Source organism: Aquarana catesbeiana, linkage group LG02 (genome assembly GCF_042186555.1).
Source record: "Aquarana catesbeiana isolate 2022-GZ linkage group LG02, ASM4218655v1, whole genome shotgun sequence".
Lineage (NCBI taxonomy): Eukaryota > Metazoa > Chordata > Amphibia > Anura > Ranidae > Aquarana > Aquarana catesbeiana.
Window position 1 is genome coordinate 813,912,561 of NC_133325.1, and position 12,446 is coordinate 813,925,006.

The 12,446-nt window shown below is 48.1% G+C and overlaps 2 protein-coding genes across 4 annotated transcripts in view; one reads left to right on the forward strand and one right to left on the reverse strand.

Annotated features, from left to right (window-relative positions):
* The window catches only part of RECQL4 (RecQ like helicase 4), a 48,605-nt gene extending 36,165 nt beyond the window's left edge, over positions 1-12,440 (reverse strand). For 2 of the 3 annotated variants that reach the window (XM_073617637.1, XM_073617639.1), the window contains exons 1-9: positions 11,064-12,440; positions 10,844-10,877; positions 8,866-8,966; positions 8,037-8,180; positions 5,859-6,964; positions 4,992-5,091; positions 1,875-2,004; positions 991-1,104; positions 344-463 (exon numbers count right to left, since the gene is read on the reverse strand). In XM_073617637.1, the coding sequence (XP_073473738.1) occupies positions 344-463; positions 991-1,104; positions 1,875-2,004; positions 4,992-5,091; positions 5,859-6,964; positions 8,037-8,180; positions 8,866-8,966; positions 10,844-10,877; positions 11,064-11,147 (1,933 nt within the window). In that variant the 5' untranslated portion in view covers positions 11,148-12,440. The remainder of the gene's footprint in view (positions 1-343; positions 464-990; positions 1,105-1,874; positions 2,005-4,991; positions 5,092-5,858; positions 6,965-8,036; positions 8,181-8,865; positions 8,967-10,843; positions 10,878-11,063) is intronic. The other variant, XM_073617638.1, reaches the window with a different exon arrangement.
* Positions 1-12,446, forward strand: part of LOC141129552 (myoferlin-like) — a 644,669-nt gene that overhangs the window by 130,234 nt on the left and 501,989 nt on the right. The window lies entirely within an intron of this gene.

A 12,446-nucleotide genomic window follows, 5' to 3' on the forward strand; every position in this document is an offset into this window, starting at 1 on the left:
GGATAACGGGCCCTCACCCAGAGAGAAAGTCATACCCCATGGATAACGGGCCCTCACCCAGAGAGAAAGTCATACCCCGTGGATAACGGGCCCTCACCCAGAGAGAAAGTCATACCCCCACCCGGAGAGAAAGTCATACCCCCTGGGATAACGGGCCCCCACCCAGAGAGAAAGTCATACCCTGTGTATAACGGGCCCTCACCCAGAGATAAAAAGTCATACCCCCGTGGATAACGGGCCCTCACCCATAAAGTCATAACCCTGTAGATAACGGTCCCTCACCCAGAGAGAGAAAGTCATACCCCCATGGATATTGGGCCCTCACTCAGAGAGACATTCATACCTCGGACTGCCCCCGATGGTTCCAGCTCATAAAGAGGCATCATGGCGGGAGGGCGTGTGGCTGGTTCATATACTGGTCTGACCACTTCATGGGTCACATTTTGGTGATCTTCACAGATTTCTGAAAACAAACACAGCAAACCATGTCAGTGGGTGTCTGCAGCACTCCTATGTATACCATGATTAGCAGAACGTTAGATTGCTGAGCCGTGTCCTTTTGGTATTTATTAGGAAAAAACAGCAAAGCATAGCAGCCCATACCGACCAATCACAACTCATCTCTTATTTGCACATAAAATCCGATTGGTTGTTATGGGATGACACTGCCTTATTGCACAAATCCAAATTCTCCCTGGTGCGAGTTTATGTCCCATGTGGAAGCCAAAACTGGATAGAATGAGTTCCCCCAGATGGGACATACCATCTGGAGGGCTGTATCATTATGGGGGGGGGGGGTGTAATTAAAGCACAATGGATGGGCTTTGCGATTACATCCACACAATACACAGGATAGAGATAAACATTTCAGAATTGGAATCCCCTTGTCAGGATTTGAAAGATTTAAACATTTCAGAAAACAGGAAGGAGAGGAAAGTTCTGCAGGTAAGATTGGGTTGCCCTGAATGAATTCCATTATGTGCCCCTCACCCGTTATGGTCGAAATCTGAGTGTTGGTCATCCTGGCCACATCCTCCAATGATGGTGGCACCACCTCCTCCTCCTCCTCAGGCTCGGCCTCCTCAGTCTTTGTGACAGGAAGTACTGGAAGGAGAGAAGAAGACACAATGCTCAATGAGTGTTACTCTTCACTACAGACATCTGAAAACCCATTCACAATTCATGGCAGGCTGAGTAATGTACTAACATCTTGTACCTCTCAGTGATGAGGTCTCCAAGCCAACGTTTCTATCCCATCTACTGTGCACCATAGCATGTAGGGTGGTCTGCCCACCATGGGGTATTTCCACCCAATTTGGGGGTGTTCCCACCTACCTAGGGTTGTTCCCGCCCACCTTTGGAGTGTTCCCATGCTTGGTTACATTCTCCTTAAAGGGGTTGAAAACCCTTGTGTTTTTCCACCTTAATGCATCCTATGCAATAAGATAAAAAAACTTCTGACAGTGACCGGTCTAATTTAAAATGAACACCACACGAGGGTTTACAATCACTTTAACAAATAAAACTTCAGCAGGGAGAAGGAGACTCCTCGTAATGGCCGTGGCAGCAGCAAAGACATGAGAACCCAACCACAGAGCGCCTGAGACATATAATAAACCATTAGAGTCTAACAAAACCACGATTGTTCATTTTGGGTGAAGACTCCCTTTACCGTGTTCTTGTCTGGATTTCATTTTCTGATATTTTAATGAAAGCAAGAAGTTTATTTATTTTTGAAGAAACATTTCCATGTGTGTCTATGGGACTGTTCTAACCCTAGGAAAAGTGCTGTAACCGCTAGCAACCATCACAACTTATTAACGAAGCCTGCTGGTGTCACCCGACTGCCATTATAATATGTTATACCAATATACCTTTGCCGGGACACTGCGACGCCCAATGGCCCATCCTGCCACAATGGAAGCAAGTATCCTCACTGTGGTTAAAATGTTTTCCTCCTCCACCAAACTGCTCTCCCTTCTTGTGAAACTTCTGCTTCCACATCTGGAAAACAAGGAGATATAAAATGTAGAGACAAGGAGGACACTGGCCAAGCCACAGCTCCAGACCAAGGAAGGCACTGCCCCAGTCATCGTCCCATACAAAGCCAGACAAGGAGGACATTGTAACGGAACGTTCCACACTCCGCTTCAGTGCTTTCATCAGTATATCACATCCTAGGCTCTGGAACACGAGACCAGTGGATCTGGCTCAGTTACCCCAAGAACTAGGCAACACCAGAAATAGAACAAGAATACAGTCTATTATACAATTGAGGAGGTCCCCCTCCTGATCATATTACCCTAACAATACAAACTGTAACCTATGATATGAACTGTAACCTGTAATGAGCTAATTAACTACCGTATTTATTGGCTTATAACACGCGCCGGCGTATAACACGCACCCCAAGTTTAGGAGGGAATTTTAAGGAAAAAAAAAACTTACATTAAAATGCCCATCAATGCAGCCTTATCGTGTCCATCTGCAGCCTTGTCAGTGTCAGTGCAGCCTTGCCCCCAGGGGTCAGTGCAGCCTTGCCCCCCAGTGCTCAGTGCAGCCTTGCCCCCCAGTGCTCAGTGCAGCCTTGCCCCCCAGTGCTCAGTGCAGCCTTGCCCCCCAGAGTCCATTACATGCTTGGACAGATCGCTTAAAAGATTGCCGCCAACATACACATAGCATGTAGTTTTAAATATGGCGCCGCGGAGTTCGGAGGGACTCGGCGGAGCTGAACGAGCGACGCCGAGATACACATAGTCGAGTGTACTCGGCTCTTTCCGGCGCCGCTACAGTCCCGCCTTTGATGGACATAACACAGGTCCAATGGCGTGACTGGGCGTGACTGTGAGCGGCGCAGGAAAGAGCCGAGTACACTCGACTATGTGTATCTCGGCGTCGCTCGTTCAGCTCCGCCGAATCCCCCCGAACTCCGCGGCGCCATATTTAAAACTACACGCTATGTGAATGTCGGCTGCAATCGCGGCGATCGCTCCGATAGATCACAATTAGCAGGGATCGGCGTATAACACGCACCCACGATTTTCCCCTGATTTTAAGGGGAAAAAAGTGCGTGTTATACGCCGATAAATACGGTAATCATTTAACCAGCCTAGGTGACTCCAAGGTTTGACCTCTCAGGTCAGCCTTGTCGTCTTCTAGCTCAGAAGACACAATACACATTATTCTAAATATAAACACAGGACACCTTTACACAATAGCAGAAGCCCACCAGTCAACTCTTTCAATTAACATGTATAGTTCAGAATAAAATAAACCAGAAATAGTCTTTAATATTTATCCACAATATCTTCCGGGAAATATACACTGTCCCATTTGCTTGGTCTCCCTGTGCCCCTGTTGGAAGTCATTATGGTTTAATATCATACTTCTGGTACTTCATTCCCTGGTTGATACGGATGGATGGCCCCAAGTTAGAATGTACCCAGTTACACATCAAAGCTTTGTAGCATATCAGAACAACAAGGGCTTGGCTCAAGCCCACCTGGTGTGATATGTGTGATTACAGACTTCAAAGAGAATAAGGGCTAGCTAAGATGGCCCAGGGCTCATAGAGATGATACATGGACAACATTATATATTACAAGGACTACCTCTTGGCAATATCTATTGGATAGGAGGCAAATGGGGGTGGTTACGAGTAGGTGTGAATATTTGAGTAAAAAGGGCACATAAAAGAGAAATAGTTCCTTTTTTCCTGTGGATCCTGGCTTGGGCCTAAGCCCCATGGCTATGACCCTCTGCCTAAGCCCCATGGCTATGACCCTTTCTTGGTCATCTGAGCCCAGCTGGAAGAAACAAGTCTTGCCGAGAGCCTTGTGATAAGTATCTGATATTCTGATGTGATGTGTTTTGTTGGTATATGTTTGTAATATCTTTTAATACTTTCATGTTAGCGTTTCCTATCTTCTTAGGAAATAAATATGTTTTAATAAGCCGTGTGCTTGATTTCATAGCTAACCTCGGATTATAGTGATATCAGTAACATGTGATCAGTTTTAATAGACTAGCTAACTAGGGGAATAGACAAGTTAATACATAGGTACAATATTTATTGTACCATTTACTTCAGCCCCCAATAGACACAGAGTAACCTACACATAAGTGGGACAAGGGGGGCTAAAACAAAGGTTTCCCAGTTCTCTCCAAAAGCCCCTGTCCTGGCTAGGTCTGTCACAGACATCAACCCAGCTAAAGCCCCAGAGCAACCCAGACAAGGAGAATGCTGGCCCAGCCAGAGTCCCACACCAAGGAGAATGCTGGCCCAGCCAGAGTCCCACACCAAGGAGAATGCTGGCCCAGCCACAGTCCCACACCAAGGAGAATGCCGGCCCAGCCACAGTCCCACACCAAGGAGAATGCCGGCCCAGCCACAGTCCCACACCAAGGAGAATGCCGGCCCAGCCAGAGTCCCACACCAAGGAGAATGCCGGCCCAGCCAGAGTCTCACACCAAGGAGAATGCCGGCTCAGCCAGAGTCCCACACCAAGGAGAATGCCGGCCCAGCCAGAGTCCCACACCAAGGAGAATGCCGGCCCAGCCACAGTCCCACACCAAGGAGAATGCTGGCTCAGCCAGAGTCCCACACCAAGGAGAATGCTGGCCCAGCCAGAGTCCCACACCAAGGAGAATGCTGGCCCAGCCAGAGTCCCACACCAAGGAGAATGCTGGCCCAGCCAGAGTCCCACACTAGGTCCGACAAGGGGGAGGCTGGCCTGACAGACTCGTACTAAACCAGACAAGAAGGAAACTGACCCATCAATACCACACCAAGGAGCATGCTGGCCCAGCCACAGTCCCACACCAAGAAAGGCACTGGCCCAGCCATAGTCCCATACAAAGCCAGAAATGGAGGACATCAACCCAGCCACAGTCCCATATCTAGGGAAAATGCTGGCCCATTCACAATCCCATTCTAAGCCAGACAAGGAGGAAGCTGGCCTGACAGCCCCAATACCAATACAAGACATTACCTGTTTTCTCAGTCTGTTGCCATTCAACACAAAACTTTTTACATGGGATTTCTTCTTCAGATTAATGCGGACAAAGTTCTCCGTTCTCCTCGGTGGTTCTCTGTTAGAAAAAACAAGGTATAAAGTCACAGATCATCACCATCTCTGCTATGCTAAGATGAGACATACGTTACCCTCCTCCACTCATCCCAGAAAAATGGCCCAATCTACTGTCATTCATCCCAGTTACTGCAATGTACCATGGTCAACACGTCTCCCTCTGACTACTACATCCAATCAGAACATCTCCTGGAGCCTCCTTCTGGTTCACCTAGTACTGGCCAATGGAAGGCACCTTCTGCCCCCAGGAAGTCCTCAATACAAATTCTAAGCCTCATCATATGGACCAATGATTGGTATATTGGCATATGATGCAGGTATACCGACGAAGACAGGGGGAGATTTACTAAAACTGGAGCACTCAGAATCTGGTGCAGCTGTTCATGGCAGCCAATCAGCTTCTCACTTCAGCTTCTACAATGAAGCATTGACAATAAAACCTGGAAGCTGATTGGTTACTATGCAGAACTGCACCAGATTTTGCACTCTCCGGTTTTAGTAAATATCTCCACTGAGTGTCAATGATCAATGTGTGCCTCCAAATTGACCGATCTCAAAAACAATTCATCTCCTATACTGGACTAACGCTTCAGACAAATCCCCCCGATAAGGGGAGCAGATCTACAAAGATAAGAACATGGCCAGCACCAGAATTTATTGTTATTCCCATCATTAGCCAGAACAGCACCTCCTGGGGCTCAGCCCTGCCCCTTAATACAAGCCCCACCCACCCTCTCCAGGACACACCCCAGTGCTCTTAGCTCATACCTGCCACTTCGCGGAGTATGTACAGCGGCTCTCGGCTTGTCTTCTTCTTCCATCATTTCCCCCAGGAGGTTCTCTGTCATTTGGCTGGAGAGGTCAGTTCTGGGAGGATCCTCGGAATCTTCACCTATGGTAGACTTTTTCTTGCGTCGTTTGGGACTCTTCTCCTCTGTGGTCAGCTTTGTTTTGCGTTGTCTCTTCTGTGAGTGGACCTCCTCAGGATCTAGATTGTTGGTTGCATCCCTTCGCCTTTTCCGTCGTGAGACTTTTCCATCCTGTGGGGTCAGATCTCTCCCCTTACTGTCCTCTGTGCATTCTGCCAGCTCTTTATATTGTCCCTGTACAGAGGATGGATTGCTGGCTGATGATGCAGCTTCCAGGCTCGGGCCATCATTCGGTCCGGGTGGTTGATGGAGGATTTCTTTCTTCCTCTCTAGGATCGGCTTTCTTTGTTCCTCAGGGTTTGTCTCCACCTCCTGACGGTTTAGCCATCTGGTTGTTAGCGGTTCACTTATCTTCTCTGCAGCATTGGTGGTCATGTGTGGAATATCCTCTGTAGACATGACACTCACCTTTGTCTTTGTATCATCTATTGACTTCACACCATGTCTCACCTCACCCTGACACCCCCCGGAATGAGCAGAATGTCCATCTAGAGAAGACCGCTGGAAGTCCATCAGCCCCATCCCAGCCTTTCTTCCTCCCCTCTCTTCCATAATTGGTTTATCTGCTTGTCCTGCTACCGCCTCACTGGGTTTAGCTCCCTGTTCTGCTCCCGCCTTTCGGAGCTCACATCTCTGCAACCAATCCTGGTCCAGTGAGGACAGGCGCTGCCCAACTTTAGACTGGAGCTGGTGAAGCTTCTTCCCAACATCATTATGACTGGAAGGAATTAAAGTAACCTTGTGGGCTCTCAGGCCTAGTTTAAGAAGAGGCAAATCCTCAGTGGGATCTGGAGGATGGTTAGAAGTAGGGTCAGTGGAGGCTTCAGATGGGATGCAGGTGGGCGATGGCTCAGGTGGGTCACAGGTGGGTGATGGCCCTGTCTTCTTCTCTGCATTAGCAGGAGAGTGAGGATTAAGCGGCTTCTTCAAGGACCAAGGACGGTTCTAGGGAAGAAATAATGGAAAGTGGTCAAAGCCAGGGATGTAATAATCGATATCAAGCGTCATCCTCATGTAATGCCGCATCACTCCCCGTATTAGAGACACACTGGAACCCCTTTACAAAACATGACCTGGAAGAACTCTTCACCATAATATATGGAAAGGTCAGCAAAACACCCAACAATTCCCACCAACAGGGACATAACACTACATATACAACGGATCTACAGGAGACCCTTCATTACTACTGTCAGCAGGACGATGATCCCAGGAAAGCTGACTGTAACATTAACAGACACGCCCCTCCGCTCCAAAACGCCCCTCCAAAACCCGACACGCCCCTCCACTCCAAAACCCGACACGCCCCTCCAATACCTGACACGCTCCTCCGCTCCAATACCCAACACGTCCCTCCAATATGCAACACACCCCTCTGCTCTAACACCCGCTACGCCCCTCCAATACCCGACACGTCCCTCCAATACCCGACACGCCCCTCCAATACCCGACACGCCCCTCCAATACCCGACACGCCCCTCCAATACCCAACACGCCCCTCCGTTCCAATACCCAACAAACCCCTCCGCTCCAATACCCAACAAACCCCTCCGCTCCAATACCCAACAAACCCCTCCGCTCCAATACCCGACACCCCCCTCCGCTCCAATACCCGACAAACCCCTCCTCTCTAATACCTGACCTGCAATTCAGGAATAGTGAAGTTAGTGCAGTGGTGACCCCCAAAACTCCTCTCAGTGGGGGTCAGGCTTAAATAAAAAGGCGTATGGGGACTTTTATATTAATCATTGGGGTAAAAAAAAAAAAAAATTAATGGCAATTACTCAGATTTTCAGGGTCCTATATTTCTGTAGATATGGCCAGTCCAAGAAGGGAGAGATGGCCCCACCCATGAAGGAGTGAGTAGACAGATGGCAGACAGCCCCACCTAGGGTGAAAAGAGGAAGATAGTCCTGCCCACGAGGGATGGCAGACAGACAGTCCTGCCCACGAGGGACGGCAGACAGACCGTACATATGGGGAGAGGAGTCACAGACAGATATGAAGGACAGCTGACCTTCCCAGCTCCTCCCAGGTTGGATTTCAGTTTCATGCCATAGTACTGCGCAGACGCTTTGAGGGAGGCGCGCTCTGATGAAGTCATCTTCGGAGTCAGACTGGCGGCCCGGTTCAGGTGGCTCCCCCAGGAGTCGGGTTCCTGCTGACCAGTAAAACACACAATTGTATTTCTGGGAAGAACCGTGTCAGATTCTAAACTATTACAACCACATCCAGGTGCCACTGTATTTCCTCTTCTAGTACAATTTATGAGAGTACCAACACTGGGGCTTCTACAGCAAACATTGAGGACAGTCACCCTGGTACAGGACAGAAGACCCCAACTGGTACCAGGCATATTATCTCTCCTCTGTACGAGGGAGCCAATACAAGTACCTAAGAAATGAACCCCCAAATGTGTCTTTGCAGTAAGATTCGAAGAGAGATGGTGGTACCTACCCTTATTAAACTGTCTTTGCCATGACAAAAGGGAATATTAAGGAATGGGCAGCTAGTCATAAAGGGTCTGAGTGGCTGCCATTTTCTTTTTGTGCTGGGATTGGTGAACACACAATTGGGTGCACCACAACCATCTGAAGGTCTCAAGGGGGGCCGTGTCCAGAGGTGAACCTCAAGCTAAGTCTTATCACTTTATAAATCCCAGCGTTGGTACTCTCAGAGATAAGAGTAAGATCTCACTTCACAGGGGACAAGATATAAATGTTTTTCTGGAAGGGAATCCAAGAAATCTTAGCTTGGGGCATTAAATTGGGCGTGAATTAACCCTCCCCCACTGGGCCTTACCCAGGCTGGCACCACCTCCTGGCTCACCTACAGCCTGGCCTCACCTCCCTCTCTGGAGCCTGGTCTGTGACTTCATCCTGCACACATGGCACAGATTCATTGGCCTGCTGCTTCTGTTTCAGGGCCCGATACTCCCTGTACAGGTCTGAAGGAGAGAAGAGGTCAGGGTGAAGAAACATGGAGGACAATGACGTCAGGGTGGAGAAAAATGGAGGAGGGCAACGAGGTCATGGTGAAAAACATATCATGTTGGAGAAACATGGAGGACAATGAGACATTAAATGAGGTCAGGGTGGAGAAACATGGAGGACAATGAGAACATTAAATGAGAGGTCAGGGTGGAGAAACAAGGAGGACAATGAGAACATTAAATGAGAGGTCAGGGTGAAGAAACATGGAGGACAATGAGAACATTAAATGAGAGGTCAGGGTGGAGAAACATGGAGGACAATGAGAACATTAAATGAGAGGTCAGGGTGGAGAAACAAGGAGGACAATGAGAACATTAAATGAGAGGTCAGGGTGAAGAAACATGGAGGACAATGAGAACATTAAATGAGAGGTCAGGGTGGAGAAACATGGAGGACAATGAGAACATTAAATGAGAGGTCAGGGTGGAGAAACATGGAGGACAATGAGAACATTAAATGAGAGGTCAGGGTAGAGAAACATGGAGGACAATGAGAACATTAAATGAGAGGTCAGGGTGGAGAAACATGGAGGACAATGAGAACATTAAATGAGAGGTCAGGGTGGAGAAACATGGAGGACAATGAGAACATTAAATGAGAGGTCAGGGTGGAGAAACAAGGAGGACAATGAGAACATTAAATCAGAGGTCAGGGTGGAGAAACATGGAGGACAATGAGAACATTAACCACTTCCATACCGGGCCTATTCTGACACTTCTCTCCTACATGTAAAAGTCATAATTTTTTTGCTAGAAAATTACTCAGAACCCCCAAATATTATATATGTTTTTTTAGCAGACAACCTAGGGAATAAAATGGTGGAAAATAAAAAGTTTCATGAATTAAAAAATAACAAAACAGTAAAGTTAGCCCAATTTTTTTGTATAATGCGAAAAATGATGTTACGCCGAGTAAATAGATACCTAACATGTCACGCTTTAAAATTGCGCGCACTCATGGAATGGTGCCAAACTTCGGTACTTAAAAATCTCCATAGGCGATGCTTTAAAAATTTTCACAGGTTACCAGTTTAGAGTTACAGAGGAGGTCTAGTGCTAGAATTGTTGTTCTCGCTCTAACGCACGCGGTGATACCTCACATGTGTGGTTTGAACAGCGTTTACATATGTGGGCGGGACTTACGTGTGTGTTCGCGTCTGAGCGTGAGCTACCGGGGACAGGGGCATTTACATTTAATTTTTTTTTATCACTTTTATTCCTATTACAAGGAATGTAAACATCCCTTGTAATAGGAATCTATTATGACAGGTCCTCTTTATGGAAAAGTCAGGGACCCCACATCTCTCCTCCAGGCTGTAAAGCATGAGATCGGAAAAAAAAAAAAAATTCACCGATCTCATGCTGACAGCCGTGATCACAGCTTTGTTTACATGCGGAGTCGGGGCGTGACGTCATAACGACATAACGGTCATAGAGATGACTGGTGACCATGTGGTCACCGGAAATCTCTATTGTCGTCATCCGGGGGAGTCCGAATCTTTCTCCGGGCCCCGGATGACACAGGAGAGCCCGGAGAAGCACCGGATGGCGTCAGGAGGGACGTCCCCTCCCATCGCCTATAAGAACGATCGTTCTTATGGTGCACAGAATCGCCGCCTGTAAATAATGATATTTGAATGATGCTGTAGCTGCACCCATCATTCAGATATCCCCTCACAAAGTCAAGGACGTCATATGACGGCCGCCGGTATTGAAGTAGTTAAATGAGAGGTCAGGGTGGAGAAACATGGAGGACAATGAGAACATTAAATTAGAGGTCAGGGTGGAGAAACATGGAGGACAGTTATTATGACATTCGACCTCTCACTTACTCTGCGTTTCCTCCGGTGCGTTCTCGATGTCTGCCTGTCCAAGAGATGAGAAGGAGCACACAGTCATATAGAATGTTCTATACCCATCTACCAAGACCACCTGTACCCAACATGTGCCCTCCATCTATGCCCATGTACCCCACAATGTAGGCTTCATTATTAGAGAATCATACTAATCAAATGTTGAGAAAAAAGGGAGAGCGGAGGTCACCATCCTCACCTTGGTAGGTCGTCTTTCATGTTCCCTCAGAAAGTCTCCCTCCCAGCGCTTGAGAAGAAGCTTCACCTCAGCATAGCGATCCATGGCTGCCAATCACACTCAGCGGACTGTCATGGCAGAGGAGTCCCCGGGTGTAATCTGACCCCAAAACCTGGATAGAGAATAACAGCTGAACAACATCAATGAAGTCACCAATCCTGAATGTAGACCAACCGGCCACCCAACACCCTCCACAGGAAAATGGACCCAACATTTAGGTATTGTCACCCTTCTACCAGACACCCTCTACAGGAAGAGGAACCCAACATTGAGGTCTTGTCACCCTTCTACCAGACACCCTCTACAGGAAGAGGAACCCAACATTGAGGTCTTGTCACCCTTCTACCAGACACCCTCTACAGGAAGAGGAACCCAACATTGAGGTCTTGTCACCCTTCTACCAGACACCCTCTACAGGAAGAGGAACCCAACACTGAGGTATTGTCACCCTTCTACCAGACACCCTCTACAGGAAGAGGAACCCAACATTGAGGTCTTGTCACCCTTCTACCAGACACCCTCTACAGGAAGAGGAACCCAACACTGAGGTATTGTCACCCTTCTACCAGACACCCTCTACAGGAAGAGGAACCCAACATTGAGGTCTTGTCACCCTTCTACCAGACACCCTCTACAGGAAGAGAAACCCAACATTGAGGTCTTGTCACCCTTCTACCAGACACCCTCTACAGGAAGAGGAACCCAACATTGAGGTCTTGTCACCCTTCTACCAGACACCCTCTACAGGAAGAGGAACCCAACATTGAGGTCTTGTCACCCTTCTACCAGACACCCTCTACAGGAAGAGGAACCCAACACTGAGGTCTTGTCACACTTCTACCAGACACCCTCTACAGGAAGAGAAACCCAACACTGAGGTCTTGTCACCCTTCTACCAGACACCCTCTACAGGAAGAGGAACCCAACACTGGAGGTATAGTCACCCTTCTACCAGACACCCTCTACAGGAAGAGAAACCCAACACTGAGGTATTGTCACCCTTCTACCAGACACCCTCTACAGGAAGAGGAACCCAACATTGAGGTCTTGTCACCCTTCTACCAGACACCCTCTACAGGAAGAGAAACCCAACATTGAGGTCTTGTCACCCTTCTACCAGACACTCTCTACAGGAAGAGGAACCCAACATTGAGGTGTTGTCACCCTTCTACCAGACACCCGAGACTCTTTACAGGAAGAGGAACCCAACACTGGAGGTATAGTCACCCTTCTACCAGCCACCCGTCACCCTCTACAGGAAGAGGAACCCAACATTAAAGTGCTGTCACCCTTCTACCAGACACCTTCTACAGGAAGAGAAACCCAACATTGAGGTGTTGTCAC